Source organism: Spodoptera frugiperda, chromosome 5 (assembly GCF_023101765.2).
Source record: "Spodoptera frugiperda isolate SF20-4 chromosome 5, AGI-APGP_CSIRO_Sfru_2.0, whole genome shotgun sequence".
NCBI classification, from domain to species: Eukaryota; Metazoa; Arthropoda; class Insecta; order Lepidoptera; family Noctuidae; genus Spodoptera; species Spodoptera frugiperda.
In genome coordinates, this window is record NC_064216.1 from 11898008 (window position 1) to 11915590 (window position 17583).

General features: G+C 35.4%; 2 protein-coding genes across 2 annotated transcripts; one reads left to right on the forward strand and one right to left on the reverse strand.

Moving 5' to 3' along the window:
- Nucleotides 1-106: 106 nt before the first annotated feature.
- LOC118272039 (myb-like protein AA) lies at nt 107-2845 on the reverse strand. The gene is made up of 3 exons (XM_035588340.2): nt 2649-2845; nt 437-2516; nt 107-322 (listed from the first exon to the last, which is right to left on the reverse strand). Exons 1-3 carry the CDS (start codon nt 2717-2719, stop codon nt 182-184), a joined length of 2292 nt encoding a protein of 763 aa, XP_035444233.2. The 5' UTR covers nt 2720-2845; the 3' UTR covers nt 107-181.
- Nucleotides 2846-3342: 497 nt separating this feature from the next.
- LOC118271672 (sterol carrier protein 2) lies at nt 3343-15003 on the forward strand. The gene is made up of 2 exons (XM_035587805.2): nt 3343-5139; nt 14239-15003. The coding sequence occupies exons 1-2, from the start codon at nt 4033-4035 to the stop codon at nt 14737-14739; spliced, it is 1608 nt and encodes a 535-aa protein (XP_035443698.1). The 5' UTR covers nt 3343-4032; the 3' UTR covers nt 14740-15003.
- The last annotated feature ends 2580 nt before the right edge of the window (nt 15004-17583 follow it).

Genomic DNA, 17583 nt, shown 5'->3' on the forward strand with positions numbered 1-17583 from the left:
GAATGCATTACAACGTTACCTTTAATTCTGTTTTTTAACAATTACATTTTTACCCACTTTATAATATCTCATTTTCACCATTGGTGCGCTAATACAATTTACAATCACTTTAGCAAAACAAACAATTCACATTAAGAAGAATAGCCAATAATAATAAATTACATTTTTCGCCAGCAAATTATTAAGCTTTGTTTCGATAACGATATGCATAAGGAATATATGGCGCAGGAGTAGCTCCATGGAAAGACCAAGCAGCTGAAGCATAAGTCGTAAAGGTCTGATCTTGTAGGCCGTTCCGAACTTTTGAATGATTTGCTGGTGTCTGAAAGTAATAACAATTTTATTATGATATATTATGTTCTTCGAATTAGTAAAAAAATCAATATAAAAGTAGGTAATTTAAAAATCCAAAATGGTACCAAATTGAAAATTTTACCTTTTCGGTATCAGCAGGGGGTTTGTTGGAAACAGGAATATCTCCAACTTGACCCGGCTTTAACCCAGCCGCATTATCGCTCGCACTCATATTATTATTTGCAGCGCTATCTCCTCCCACCTTTTCAATAGGGGCTTGACGATTATTATTAGTTTTGGAAATATTGAGATGACCATCAGAATGAGAATTTGCATTATCAGGGGGTTTAATGTTCTGCTGCGTGTATGAATGGGAGCCTTTATATTGATTGTAAATGCGTTGTAGCTGACTCTTACTTGGAGTTTTACCAACAGGACGATTTCCCATTAGGGAAGTTTTGCTCACAGTGGACTTTACATTGCTATATCTACCCGGATCACTTCTAGTAGTCGGTTGAGGTGACAAAGTTTGCGGCAAACTTGGTTCTTGAAAACGATAGGGATCTGCCGGAAGCATTTCAACTGGTTGACCCAAAGTATTGTAGTGGTAAGATTTTTCGAACTTTGCATTCATATTAGCAGGTGGCATATTTCTAGAAGTATCCGCGGGAAGTATAGGCTCTTTAATCATTTGATTTGTAGTTGGCGGTGAGCCTTCTGGACTCGCCTTAAGGTCCTCTGAATTTTCATATACTGTCGGAAGAGTACCAGACACAGGCGCTCCTGTGTTAGGATCCACCATTTGCTGCTGTTGTTGTTGTTGATATTGCCCCTGATATTGTTGCGAGGGTACTTGTCCCTGAGGTACCTGATATTGTTGCGAGGGTACTTGTCCCTGAGGTACCTGTTGCTGATTTATTGTTGGAGCACCAGTAAGAGCAGTATACACTTGCTGGTTTTGAGCTGCTCCTAGTCCAACATTACCACCAGGTTGCTGAGCAGTAGAAGGAAGTTTATTTTGTTGATTAGGAGCTTGATTATCTGGTGGCTGTGTTAAATTAGTCAACGCCGCGTTTGTGGCGTTGATAACAGGTTGTAATAATGAAGGATTTACTTTGTTACCACCATTACTCATCATCATTTTCTGCATAGTATCCATAGCAGCCCTTTGCTGGTTCGCTGGATTCATCTGAATAGCAATTGCCATTGGATCAAATCCAAGATCTCCACCTTGCATTACCCCTGGGAACATTTCATTAAACTTAGCTATACCCGCACTATGCTGACCATAAACATTCATTTGATTAACATTCCCATTCGTTGGGTTTCCTTGTAGGTTTGCTTTGGCGCTAGCGAACATATTCGGCTGAGACATGTATTGAGTATTTGGACTTTGTATTTGACCTCCTGGACTTCCTTGCATCATGTTATTAAACTGCCCCGGACTACCAGACATTCCCGAATTGTACTGCCCTTGGTTACCATTTATATTTGGAGTCATATTCATTTCTTGCGGAGGAACGTTGCCCATACCTCCTTGTTGAACGTTACCCTGATTAGGGAAATTCCTTGGTTTTGAATCACTCAGCATCATATTAACAATATTAGCTCCCATTCCACCCATATTTTGACCTACTCCACCCATAGGTTGAGACCGTTGCCCCATTTTCTGTCCCTGCAGCCCATTTGCATTACCCATGTGCATGGGATTATTGTCCATATTGGGATTACCAAAACGAACATTTGGTGCATGATGATGATTCGATGGATTATTAGCAGTTCCCATTCCTGGAGACATATAATTAGGAGGTGTATTTCCCATACCACCTCCCATGGAGCCTGGTACCATTGGGTTTGGATTACCAGCCGGTCTCAAACCCATTTGAGCAGCCACCGGGCTGTTCATCATTGTATTTCCTGGTGTTATCGATTTGAGATCATCGTAAACTTCTTTGACGACTGGTTGCATTAAGTTATGATTTAAATAGTTATAAGTGTCGGCATAGAGTTTCGGTGGATTGCAAAATCCTCCACAATTTCTGTTACCAGAAAATGGTTCCCCTGATCCTGGTGCATTATACCCGTGACATCCATGTCCCCAGCCATGTCCTTGGTGACAGCCTCCCATGCAACCACCGGGTGCTGGGTTCACAGGTGCATTTTGAAAATTGCCGTTACAGTTTGGGTTGCCAGGATTTGAAAATAATTTTCCCATACACCCGCTAAAAATAAAAAAGGCACAAGTTAATGGTCATAATCACTTCTTACGTAGTATGAAACTGATGTTTATGTATTTTTATGTAATAGTTGCTATTGTTCATTCAAAATATTTTATTGTAACAATAAAAACCTACCAGTCAGCGCTTTGCAGTTGATTAACAACACTTCCTAGTTCGTTCAAAATCCTTTGCTTATCCAAAGCCATTTCAATCGTCAATCTACCACAAATTTATAATAAATTTACGAACTTAAAATTTTTATTAATTATAATTTATTGAAATAAATCGAAAACCAACTTAAATTTTGGACATAACGAAATTAATAATGTCAAAAGTGTTTTGTTTTTATAGTAATGGAAATTTATGGATCGAATTTTAAAAAGATTTGTTTAATGCCAGCTCTGAATCACAAATAAAAATTGTTCTTAGATCTCGTGATTTCAAATCATTATAATTATAATCCCACAATAATTATTACACTTCTGAAAGAAAGAACTGTTGTCCCTCTACATTACCCTAGAGTTGATCGTTAGAGAATACCAAATTGGCATTAAATCCACGATTGTATCAATGTACTTATAGTGTAAAATAAATAAATGAAACGAAAAATTGTGTAACCTAGAATGTTACTACTGACTCCTAACCAAGGCTACTACTCCCTGTCTGAAGATTATGGAAATCTTTACTTACCGATTTAATAATCTGTGGCGGTTTGGTAGGTGACTGACACATAACGTCAGATTCTACAACTGTCAACGTCATCGATATGCCAACAACACGATGCGGGTAGGGAGATTGTGTTGGGACATGACTTGTTTGCTTGATTTAATCGAGTTATCTTTAAAATCTCGATTGTGACAATCGACTTTTACATATAAAATTCTAATAACAGTGAATTCAATTTAAGAAGATTATTTCATTATTAATTTTATAGATGAAAATCAGAATAATTGAACAAAATAATAGGAATGAGTCAATCTCATTCCTATTATTTTAAAATAATTATCCAAAACATCACCATCATGATTATTATTTTCCACTGAAATTACCACTAAAGGTAATTGAATTTAAAATCCAAACTTAGTCTTTAATCTCAAATATTTCAAATCAAGTAGCTAGTCTTGTTCATTTGAGTATTTTGCATTATAGATACCAAATATAAAAATCCCTTCCTTCGATTACGAGCTACGTGTTATGACGAATGAAAACTTGTTTCGGTACGGTAATCGATTATCTTGTCTTCATTTAATCGTTTCCAGTTTCCACCAATAGTGTCGTATCATTTTGGTTCGTTGTTTGCGCTGGAAGTTGGACTTTGTAGTTTGTCGCCAGTAGATTGCCCCCTCAGTTGGTGCTGTGATAAATATTAACAACTACTAGGTTTATCTGTAGATACGTCATTCAGTTTGGTTAGTTATCTACGTTCCTACGCGAATAACACAATTTAGCATTTCACTGTGATCGCAGCAGTCGGAGTCAGCTGTCGTCTTTGTCAAGAGGTAATTATAAACTTTCCAAAATGCCTAGAAAAGTGTTCGTTGTTGGCGTCGGTATGACGAATTTCATCAAACCGAGCACTGGGCCCGACTACCCCGAGCTGGGCAAGGAGGCCGTGCTGGCCGCGCTAGCCGACGCCCGCATCAAGTACACCGACATCCAACAAGCGGTGTGCGGCTACGTGTTCGGCGACTCCACCTGCGGCCAGCGCGTGCTCTACCAGGTCGGCATGACTGGCATCCCCATATTTAACGTAAACAACAACTGCTCGACTGGTTCCAACGCACTCTACCTTGCCAAAAAGCTTATCGAAGGTGGTGTCTCAGATGTCATGCTAGCTGTAGGCTTCGAGAAAATGGCGCCAGGCGCCTTAGCTGCCGGTGTGTTCAACGACAGAACCAACCCCTTGGACAAGCACACACTTAAAATGGCTGAGCTGGCTGAACTAACAGGTGCTCCCATGACTGCTCAGTACTTTGGTAATGCGGCTGCTGAACACATGAAGAAGTACGGCACCACTGAACTTCACTTAGCTAAGATTGCAGCAAAGAACCACCGTCATGGAGCTAAGAACCCCCGTGCTCAGGGTAAGAGGGAATACACTGTAGAGGAAGTATTAAACTCTAGAAGGATCTATGGTCCCCTAACCAAGCTAGAGTGCTGCCCCACGAGTGATGGAGCAGGTGCTGCTGTCCTCATGTCCGAGGAGGCAGTCATCCGCTATGGTCTGCAGGCCAAGGCAGTTGAGATTATTGGTATGGAGATGGCGACAGATACTCCTGCAGTGTTCGAGGAGAACAGTTTGATGAAGGTTGCAGGATTTGACATGACTGCTTTGGCAGCCAAGCGTTTGTACCAAAACACTGGTGTGTCACCAAAACAGGTTGATGTTGTTGAACTGCACGACTGTTTTGCTGCCAATGAGATGATCACATACGAAGGACTCCAGCTGTGTGGGGAGGGTGAGGCTGGCAAGTTCATTGATGCTGGTGACAACACATATGGGGGCAGAGTAGTAGTGAACCCGAGTGGAGGTTTGATTGCCAAGGGCCACCCTCTGGGAGCTACTGGCTTGGCTCAGTGTGCCGAGCTTGTGTGGCAACTGCGTGGCGAGGCTGGAAACAGACAGGTTGGTTAATCTACTAGGTTCTTATTGCTTGGGGGTAATTGTTTCATCTCATCAGGTGAAATGAGACTACATGATCCACACAAGTTTCCCTAATTCTTCCAAATTCTTACAGGTATTTTTTCTACAAGACTTTGACCTTTGTTAAGTGTTTTTAATGATTTTAATTTAACTGTGATTTAATGAGGACTTGTTCCCTATTCCAAAGTTAAGACTCCTTGAATATTTATCAGATTGGACTTTTGAACTGTTATTGTGAATGTTATCTGTTTTATTGTAGTACTTAGTAGTTTTTTTTTATCATAGAAAGTAATTTAACATAATAACTATGTTGATATACTATCAGTAGTTTATCAACTAAATAGCCAAGAATTTTAGTTAGATTCCATAATTTAGAATTTCTTACAAGAATAATAATTTTATCTGTCACGTTGCAAGTGTAATCTGTGATTACTTTCTAAATAAGTATTATGCAACAGACATGGTGAAAGAAAGTTGTTTTGACACAAATTCCCTCATACACATAAACTTTCATATACATTCATGCATTGAGGCAAAATAATGTGTTGTTTTTGGAAGTTATTTTAATATGAATGTGTGTTGTTGGTGTTGGTTAATGTCTGTGTCTACTGCCTATTGTGTCTAGGTAATTAATATTGAAATTAAAACATCATTATATGTTATTTGTCTGCATATAAAGACTAAATGAAGATAAAATAATATGTACCGTAAACCGGGGTTACTTTGATCAATATTGAACTTTGAAGGTCCTTAACATTTATATTTGTGGGTGTACAAAAAATACAAAAAAGTCTATTAATCGGTATTTTTAGTACTCTCGATTCCTGTAATAATAAGTAAAAAAATGTGTCGTGATATTGAGAAAAAAAGAAAAACTGTCTGATCAAAGTTATACGTAAGATGGGGTTACTTTGATACGCCCCATTTTTTAATGCGTAACGATAAAGTTACTCTAATTATAATTCCAATAAATTAAAAAAAACAAAATCTACCAACGGGAAAAATAAATATTCACATTTTTGTCTTATGGGGTAACTTAAAATTAATAAAAAAGTAAATTAAAATAAAAGTCATCAGAGAAATTTAACATTTCTTTATTAAACATGTTGGTAACACAATTCTAGCTTAAAATTAGGTCTTATTTATTTATTTTCATTAAAACTAAACAGGAACTTAGAAATAGTAAGTCTTCATACAATCAACAAAGTTAAAACCTATAAAATAATTAGTCTTCATAAAATCAACAATATAAAACCTATGCTAACAATTCTGCGATATCAATATCAAAAAAAAAATTGGACACATTCAACATTACTATGATGACTTGCAAAAGGCTTTGGTTTTGGCAGGTAGGCTAATATGTCACTTGTCTCAATTTGAGATATATCATCACGAACCAATTTAAATTCTTTTAATTTCCCAAAGATTTGAAACCTTCGACAACCAGTGGGTCTAGATCGATAATGCGGCAAACATATCTGTAAGTTTTCTTGCCTCGTTGTGACCAAAACTTCACTAAAACAAATCTCATAACTTTGATCAATCTCACACCATATACCCTATCAATGACACCCCGCATTAAGCAAACTCAATTTATTGCATTCCTTTCGAGGTTAGAATAACAATAATCTCTGTATTGATTAATCGATCATAGGCACATAATGGAGTTTATCTAGAAATTTCATTACACCATCGTGTGTTTAAATACAAATGAAGTTTTGCAGCAAAATTATTTAGCTATTAATAGAGAAGAACAATGTATTTACCTTTTTTAATAAAATTTGCGGGTGGATTCCCAGCGTGTTCTCAGAAAAGGATTTAAAAGTTCTTCAGTGTTGCTAACCTAGAAAAAAAAACTACCATACGCGTTTCGTTTTACGCAATTCGCCATTTTATATGAAATGAAAGTTTCGATCAAAGTCACCCCGTGAATCAAAGTAACCCCGGTTTACCAGTATTTATACTGTAGTGGTACAGGTTCAGAAGTTATTGAAAAGCATAGGTACTTTTATCTACTTTTATATGCTATAAAAATACTAAATAATAATAACATAATATAGTTCATTATCCCACATTTTTGGAAATAATATGAACTAAATCACATTGTCCTACATTTATTCTCATTTTATGACACTTAAATATAGTTTTATACTTTATCCTATATTCGGAAATGTAACTTATTTAGTAGGTTTAATAATATTCATTCAATTTCATTCATTCTCTCAATAATACCCTCATATGTATTATCATCTTTTCAAATGGTCATTGCTCTCCCACTCGCCCCACTCAGTTCATATTATATCTATTTGTACAACAACAATATATTACACATTTGTTATGTACTTAGTAGGTATTTGTTTCCAATATTTTATCTTGTATAGATAGTAAGTACAATGGGGGTCACATGCGCATGACCACCACTAAGTTAATGTAGAACAACATCAAATGCCCTACTGACCCCTACAATCCCTAAGATTACACTAAGCTGCTATTCTATCGCTTGTTTATTAGATGAGCTTAATGTTATTGCTGTGTTTAAGCAATAAAGACTTAAAATGATTAGGCGGATCTGCCCTCCACTGTACATACACCATAAAATACATCGGGAAATTTATTGTCAGTTTCAGATAGGTAGTTATATAAAAAATATGATCATATATCTGTCGAAATTATATAATGTAGGTACGTAAATCATTGCTACACATCTTTGACACATTCCACCTTCAAAAACACATTGTGTATCTAATCTATTAGCTAAGCCTCGATTGATCCCCGGACTTATCATATTATCATAAATTATTTTTTGATAAAACATAATACGTGTTTATTATGTTTTATATCTTTTGGCAGAATATTATCTTTGAATTGTAACTAAGCGTGGTATGTACTTAGGGCACTGGAGGTATATGATGATATTAAAGCAACGCGGGCGTCCTTTGATCCCCTGTACTTAGAGTATAAATTTTTTTTTGACATCATATTTTATTGGATATCTTCATACTTTAGCTTGACTATAACGCTGATAGTGATCAGTGCTATAGTCAATGGTCATTTAACATTCGACGTTCGCCCATTATTGAAATTCTAGTTTACTCTGCTTCGCGTAGTTGATCCTATTTTCTCGTAAAAACAAACTACTTTAAAAATGTATGTAAAAATAAAGAGACCGAGATAGCCAGCCATCCCTCTCTAGATTACAAGTAGTGTTTATCACTGTAAATTGTTTGACGAATGATAATGTGTACGATTTCATATCGTTATTCACATATTTTCACAAAAACACTGCAATTACTTAGCAGTATTGTTTTTACGTAATCTGCAATGTTAAAATGGTGTTTTTAAGGTGATTTTTCCACTTTAAAAATAATAGAAACTCTACAAATCGTCGTCCATGGCTGAACATTCTACTCATTCATCTCCCCAGTTACTTAACTTACCTATGACGTCCAATAGTAGAATTCAGATCAGGTTTATATCGAGTTTTGTGAATAGAAAACAGACAAATAGATAACATGGACACAGGTCCGTAGTATTATTGCTCTCTGCATTTTGAAACTTACTATCTAACCCTTCTACGACCTGAAGCTGAGGACTGCCTAGCGAGTTTCCGAGGTTTTGGCTCGAAGAGCAGGCGTAGGAACGGGGTTGTTGTTAGTCAGTAAAAGTGATCTCTCGCCTCGCCCAAGGCGGAAAAAGTAATTGGATGATTTTTCCCCTCAAAAAAAAACCCTTCTACGAATGAAAGCCGTGATGTTAATCACTTTTCCTCTTTAGCAAAATGATGTTATAATCCTTTTCTAGGCCGTACACGCCGTCTACATTCAAATAATGTAATCTACTAACTAATTAATTATGATAATTATTACAAAAAGTCTAATTGTTCAACTATAATCCGCTTATTTTATGATAAAGTCTGATTTGAGCGTTTTGGTTGAAGAAATCCTTCAGTTCTGTGATTACTCCGCTGTTATTCGTTGGTTAGTACTGGTTTCTTATTAAAATAATTAATTTTCTAAGTTCGTAATAAATCTGTGTAACGTACGTTTTATTGAACGAATTAACTGGTTTTGTGTACGTCATCGCCTTTTTATGGTGAAATATTTTGTCCATTTCGTCATGAGCCCCATTATTTAGTTGTGGAATATTTTTGTTAGTTTTTAAAGGTAGTATCAAAATCACACATGTTGTTTTTTCCCGAAAAAGTGCCTATTAAGAAAACTATATGAAAGTAAATTTGATAATCTATAAAGTCTTTATATTCCCCATTGTAAACAGACTTTAAAGAAGTTGGTTAAGAAGGAAATATTATGGCTACACATACACATAATACTATGTATGTCGGTATATACTACATAAAGGTGAAGATGAAGATTACCTACCTTTACATTTACTTTTTTTGTTAGCATTGTCAATGACAATAGCGACTCAATGTGCTGGAAAAAATTAGTTGCTTGCTTGAATAATTTAGAAAACTTAACTCCTTTATTATCTTATTATAATTATAAAGACACGTGTTATGTCTTGCATTCACGTTTCAGTAAACGTGACTCTATAATGAAAAGTTCCAAAATCCTTTACATAACCTTTTTCTTTTTAATACAATGAGTTGTGTAAGTTTAGGTTCTCAGTAGCATCTCAAAGCTAAAAGAAAACAAGTTACTAATGCAATAGAACCAGCATTTTTTGGGAAACAACACGGTAAAAACCGGATTAAAAACGGTTAAAGAACATTGTTCTACTTATGTGCAAAATCAATGATATTGCAAAGGTACAGATAAACCTCAGAAAGGTACTTGTTAAAATGTGGTTAATTAGCCTCATTTTACTTCAATTTTCATTGCACTGTCAATGTATTCAGATGTAGGTACGTTAGTGTACCATTTTTAAAGATTGAATGCTGTTTAGTTATCCTATGTAGTTACTTCGTTCTTTTACGTATTGGCTAAAACGGACTAATTAGTCATAAACTTAGCAAGACAACAAAGAATAAAATGTCTTCCTTTGTCTTACATTTTCTGATGTGGTGGCACTGGTGGCGTGATCATTACGTATTGCATAGTTATTATACCAGCTGCATAACATATGAATACGGATTTTTAGATAGATAATTGGACTCTGACCACTTGTAAATTACAATCGAGACGGATTCAAAGTCCATTTCGTCTTTTTTTGTGACCTATTTGAATTCACATACCGAAATAGATTATGATGTTTCATGTGTGAATTGGAAATCTTTTCGCAAATATTAAAACCTAAAAAGGACTTAAAACTTGATTTATAATACTTATTTATGTTAGTGTCGAACAATTTGGGTTCTTAAAAACAACAAAATAAATGTTATTTTCGTGCAAAAAGTATGTTTTGATGATATAATTTGTATCTCCCTTGAGGGGTCTTTATCCGGACGTTTACCTCTAAAATTGACACTTTACGAAGCGTCTGTACGTTCATTATAAAGTTGTGTTGTTTGTACGTTTAGACGTGAATATAAGGCCTCTGTATACGAGTTGATGCTTACTTCGCATTACCTCACAGTTCCCTTGACCCGAAGTAGTGTGCACCGCAATTTTAACTGTAGACTGTAGCTCGCATATACGAAAACGAGGTTAAAATTTTACTGACGAATGGCTAAAATTGATTTATGTAATTTATGTTTGACGTTATTACCAAACGGGTTTACTTATAATTATTTTAATTATAAGACTTTGTTTGACCCAAAATCATTGCGAGTTCAACAGACTCAAGATTTAATATGAGCTAGCTGATTCCTGCGGCTTCGCTTGCGTGTATTACGAACTTTGTATCCAATAAAAGTAGCTTAAGTTAATACTTAATACATCAGTTACCTGCCAATAAAAATTCTGTCAATATCGGTCCACCCATTTCATAGATTAGCCAGAACAAACAGACAGACAGATTCCAAAAATTGGAATTTTATTTTGGTGTACGTATCATATGCATGTAGTAAAAAACAATAATTTCAATATTACAAATAGACACTCCAATTTTATTGATTAGTCTAAATTAGGATTAAAAATTACTGTTCTAAGCTAAAAAAACTAGTACACATTTCCTTTATATCCTTTGAAAGTGGATATTATTTATTAAGGAAATTGACCAATCATACACTCATTGATGATTGACCAATTAGAACGTTTCCATCGATGTACTCATGAGTATGTGTGTATGTGTTTGATAAAAAACATTCGCATACTTATCTACACCGATTATTGTCATAATCATAAGAGACTCATTAGCCAATGAGCCTAATTCCTTAGATATAACTTTCCTCTCTAATTCAATCAACCCTTTGCTAAAAAGTTATCATTCTATCGCGCGTACAGAAACCAGGGCATTATCTTAACACCTTTGAACCTTCTTATCTACAAGTTTTGCTCCGATTTTAGGCAAATATCTTTCATAATAAACATTCATATTACAAGTATACAATAATAAAATTTACATTTTAATGTTTGTAGCGCCCATATTTTATTATACTTAAGCACTTATTTTATTTTGATAAATCTGCTATTACAAGTGTAGTGTACTTAGGTTTCGGTGACCGCGTACCACCAGGCCAACCGTAAAATTTATTGCTACCGATATATTATTTAAGGTGAATGCACACGACTCCGAGCTGAACGCGTCGAACGAGTCGAACGCAACGAATTTTAGAAATCTCATGAAACCTCGCAACAAACAAACTGGGGGCGTCGAATCACCCGAATCTGAAAGGACAATTACAGAAATCCTAGACAAATTCGAATGACTTTCTTGACATTATGCGAAGCTTCTTTGGTTTCGATGCGTTCGACGCGTTCGTCTCGGATAACTGTCACCTTTAAACGAATCTCAAAACATTAAGATTTTCTTTTGTCTTTTGACAATTTCTTAATTAAGCATCATATCTCTGCATTTTAGAAAAATAAACCTATTTCGTATTTGGTTGCAAAGATTAAGCAAACTTGTAGGCAACACATTAAAGTCCTCATTGCTCCTTGCTCAAGAGATTTACGTGAATAGAAACTATAGAAGCATGAAGTCTTATCGCAGCCGTTTATATTACTATCCATTATTTTACAAGCTCACATTGATGTTATTATGTATGTATAAACCATCAGGTATTTAATGTACTGAATCGATTGCTAATCTCATATTACCACTATACATAGTATACAACATCTGTCCCTATGTCCCTTTGTATGCTTAAATATTTAAAACTACGTAGCGGGTTTTGATGCGGTTTTTTTAATTCGAAAAGAAGGTTTACATGTATAACATATCACCATTGCACCCATGCGAAGCTGGGGCGGGAAGCTAGTATGGTATAATTCATTATCATACTCCACGTAGCTTTTGACGCATAAAATCTTTTGTTAAACTGAATATAGCGACAGTTTGACAATGACTGCGCGTTTTTGTCGTGTACATCTTATAAATACATAATACCGTTGTAATAGGGCAAAGGTCTTAGGCGTTCTTCTACTGCTGGCATAGCTAATGCCCCTGACTTTGACCGCGAATTTTCCATGGAAATAGGTAGTACTTATTATAGTATCAATGTCTATTTCTAATCTTGTGTTAATCTAATTAATGACGGAATGGCAGTAAAAATATTAAAAAAATGATTTCAAAGTCAAAGTCAAAATCATTTATTTCAAATAGACCAGGAAGGCACTTTTGAACGTCAAAGCAAATATAATAATATTAATAACGTCTGTCTGTCGGTCAGTCCTCTAGTGAAGCTATTTGCTCGTTCCAAAGTGTAGATTCCTATGGAGAAGAACGAGCATGAAACTCCATAGGTTACTCTTTTTCAATCAGATTTACAATACAATTCTTGGTTACATTGTTTCGATTACTTCAACTATGTGAGAACAATGTAAAACTAATATACAGTCCAAGCGACAGAAAGAGAAAATAACCTAGAGGACAATCATCATCATCATCAGCCTATAGCAGTCCACTGCTGGACATAGGCCTCCCCAATTGTTCGCCATTTTAGAGGACAATAAAAATTACTTAATTTAAAAAATATTTTCTTTACTACTAGCGACCCACCCCTGCTTCGTATGGGTGCAATAGTGATATATTATGCATGTATTATACATAAAAACCTTTTCAATCACTATCTCTTAAAAACCGTATCAAAATTCGTTGCGTAGTTTTAAAAATTTAAGCGTAAAAAGGGACATAGGGACAGAGAAAGCGACTTTGTTTTATACTGTGCAGTAAGTCTCTTCTATCAGACGTTATCCTATCACAAACTCTTTTCTTTTTCATATTATTCTTCATACTACCCATATTTCACTATCGACTATACTACGTTTATTTCGTAAAAATACATAGGTCTTAGAAAACAATAAAAATAAATCAATGTTTTGTATTAAAATCACTTAAATTCCGTGTTTCTAGTTTTCTGAACCTTGTACCCACAGTTTTATGATCCACTTTGGTCTAGAGAAACGTACAACTGTGTAAAACGTCTATTTTATTCGTTCTTTGTGAGATGTGTAGTGTGTATTTATGTTGTTTGTCTATGTGTGTGTTAAATACGTGTCCGTCTAAGTTATGTATCCAAGCTATTTGTGAATAATACCTAAATCCCCGATATTGTTTTACTTGTTTTTGCAAATACTCATAGGTGACCAAGCAAATCTGAAATCGATAAAAATCAATGTCCTCATGTCATATTTATATTTTTATAATATTATTTGCTCATTGAAATCCGGTTTGAGTATAGTGTTTGCCTTGATTCCAGTAATTTTATACTAAAAAAATCCTACATAAAAACAAACTCGTCGAATGCATTAAACACAAACATTCGAATTAAACTTTTTACTCAAGCATGATATTAATTTTAGAATTAAATAAAGTCTGTTCATTTGCATTTCAATTATACCTACTTACATATCTTTTGACTTCTTAGTTAAGCAACAGCAATTACTATTCGCTATTTCCTAACAGTTAACATTGACAAGCTCTACACAAGTGTGAGAGCGCCACGATTAGTGTTGGTCTTCCGCTCATTGTAAACACACGCGTGTCACTTGAATTAATTAGTAAATGTGATATCTTCAGGTGCCGCGCGCCAAGATCGCACTTCAACACAACCTTGGACTCGGAGGAGCAGTCGTCGTCACCATGTACCGCAAAGGATTCACCGACATCGCGCCCAACGCGGTCGCCGTCGCCGGCAACCCCGAGGACTTCAAAGTCTACAAGTACATGAAGATCCTCGAGGAGGCGATGGCCACTGACACCGACAACCTCATCGAGAAGGTGCGAGGCATCTACGGATTCAAAGTGAAGAACGGCCCCAACGGCGCGGAAGGTTACTGGGTCATCAACGCCAAGGAAGGCAAGGGCAAAGTCACGTACAATGGCACCGAGAAACCCGAAGTCACGTTCACAGTGAGCGACGAGGATGTTGTAGACCTAATTTCTGGCAAGCTGAACCCACAGAAGGCCTTCTTCCAAGGCAAGATCAAGATCCAGGGCAACATGGGTCTCGCCATGAAGTTGACGGATCTGCAGAGACAAGCGGCCGGCAGAATCGACACAATCCGCTCCAAACTGTAAATTAAAACCGGTTGTAAACTGGTATTAGTTTGTATTATCGTGGTTACGGACATGAGGTAGGGGTATTTTTATACTAAACGATCACACACAAACTTTATACTCAGCTACATGTTGGGAGACTGCTGGTCACGTCACATGTGCAATATTCAAATACATGCCTATAAGAGTAACGTTTTATGTTGTATTTATGATGATTTAATCATTCCAAATGATATTTAAATGTAAATTGCACTATTATTGTTATTAAATCAGATTTTTGTACAATGGTTTTGTTTTATTTCTGCTCCTAGTTAAGTAAGAAGTATTGTCACGATGAATATTCTATTCAAAGGTCAAACCTTGCGCCATGCACTTAAAATTTATTTATTCAAGACGATTTAATAAACTATTATGTAAAGAACCAGTAAGTAAATCAATACATATATACCTTCTTTAGTATTACCGTTATTGTAATACAAGAGGTACTATTACTACGTAATAACAATTAAATAATAGTTTAATTCTGAATATAATGAAAATCTAATTCGTAAAGATTACGTCGCCCAAGTACATATGTACTAGGAGGCGCCATCTATTTTAAACATATCGAAGTAAAACACTGTTTCGATACTGTAGGAGGATAACAGATGGCGCTGTTTTATATTTAGTAAAGAGTAACCTAACTTACACTGAATATTATTACGATAGATGGCGCTAGTAGGCATTCATTTTAGACTCCTATTACCTGACTAGTAATTAAAAAGTACTACACTCACTCATAGTTCTAGAAGTCAGTAATATTATTTTTTTAAAAAAGCGTTGTTTTCATGAGTAAAAATAAATGAAATAAAACACTTATATTGGAAATCATTTCATTTTATTGCTCCACAAGGTAGGTACTTATAAGCTTTTTTATTCTCAAGTAAAAACACACTTACGAAACCACATGTTACGAACATGTGTGTGCATAACAGAACCTTTATTCATAATAATCTTAAATCTCTAATCTATCAGGTACTTTACAATATACAATGATTTCTCCACTGTCAGTTATAAGAAAAATATTTTTGCATAATCCAAAAAACAGGAATGTTTCATTGGATTAGAGGTTCGAAGCAACAACTTATATTTTCTGATATAAACACACACAATTCATAATCAGGCCGTTTCTCTAAGACATGCCGCCTTATAATAATACAGTCGCAAATAATGATAGTTTTATTACAAGCGATATATCGAGGTATTCCTTGAAGCGCAACTGTTTTGAAGCGCACCTCTCCAAGCGCACCTATTTTATTCCTCGAAGCGCACCCGTTAGTTGCGCTTCAAGGAACTATTAAAAATATTAATTTTTATTTCCTCGAAGCGCACCTATGTTTTATTTTCGACTAGAGAGGGGATGCTAACTGAAACTATCGATAATAAGATATCGATAATCTGATATACGTAGCGCTATCTATGAGCAAATAAGGTTAAACCTTTAAAAATAGTTTCTTGTCGATGTATGACATCGCAAAATGAAATTTTCCGCTTGAAACCGCTAATCAACGACTTTTATTAGTTATTGTATACAATATTCAAGAACTCTGTACTCGTCGACCATAGATTGTAATTTTTTTACCCGACAGCGCCAGAAGGAGGGTTATGTTTTTCGAGAGTATGTATGTACATATGTATGTGTGTACAATTGTTTGGCACGCTCTGCAGCCTAAACGGCTTGATGGATTTTGGCTTAAGAGGTCTCGTTAGATTCGTATTTACTGTGAGAGTGACAATGGATATATCAAAATATTAAAAAAAAACAAAATGGTGGATTTTTGGCGCCAAATTCGAATATTGCTCACTCTTTAACCTGAACGACTCAATGGATTTCAGCTTGATAGGAGTCGTTTGATTCGTATTTACTGTGAGAGTGGCACTGGATATATCCAAATATAAAAAAAATACAAAGTAGCGGATATTTGGCGCCAAATTCGAATATTGTTCACTTTATAGCCTGAACGACTCGATGTATTTCAGCTTGATAGGAGTCGTTTGATTTGTATTACTGTGAGAGTGACACTAGATATATCAAAATATAAAAATAATAAAACTAAGAGAAAATAAAATAAAAAAGGCAATTTAAAAAACTAAAAAACCTGACTGCGTTTCTTTATAATATGAAAATGAAAAAACCCTAAAAAAACAAGAAAGTCATCGTAAAACTGAAGCAGTCGGGACCCATTCTAGAAAGCCAGCAGTATGTGCCCTCACTAAGTTTTCAGATATAGAATGGGTCCCGACTGCTTCAGTTTTACAATGACTTTCTTGTTTTAGGGTTTTTTCATTTTTATATTATAAAGAAACGCAGTCGGGTTTTTTAATTTTTTCATTTAGTAATGATCCTAATGAGTGAACAAAGACCTCAACCGAAAGTATTAGTATAATACGTATAATTATTATTACTTACTTGAACATATGTTGGACATTTCCCAAACAAACGTTGAAGTCCAAGACTTTTATTCCCTTTATTATATGATTATTGTATAAAATAACTAATAAAAGTCGTTGATTGGCGGTTTCAAGCGGAATATTTCATTTAGCGATGTCATACATCGACAAGAAACTATTTTTAAAGGTTTAACCTTATTTGCTCATAGATAGCGCTACGTATATCAGATTATCGATATCTTATTATCGATAGTTTCAGTTAGCATCCCCTCTCTAGTCGAAAATAAAACGTAGGTGCGCTTCGAGGAAATAAAAATTAATATTTTTAATAGTTCCTTGAAGCGCAACTAACGGGTGCGCTTCGAGGAATAAAATAGGTGCGCTTGGAGAGGTGCGCTTCAAAACAGTTGCGCTTCGAGGAATACCTCGATACAT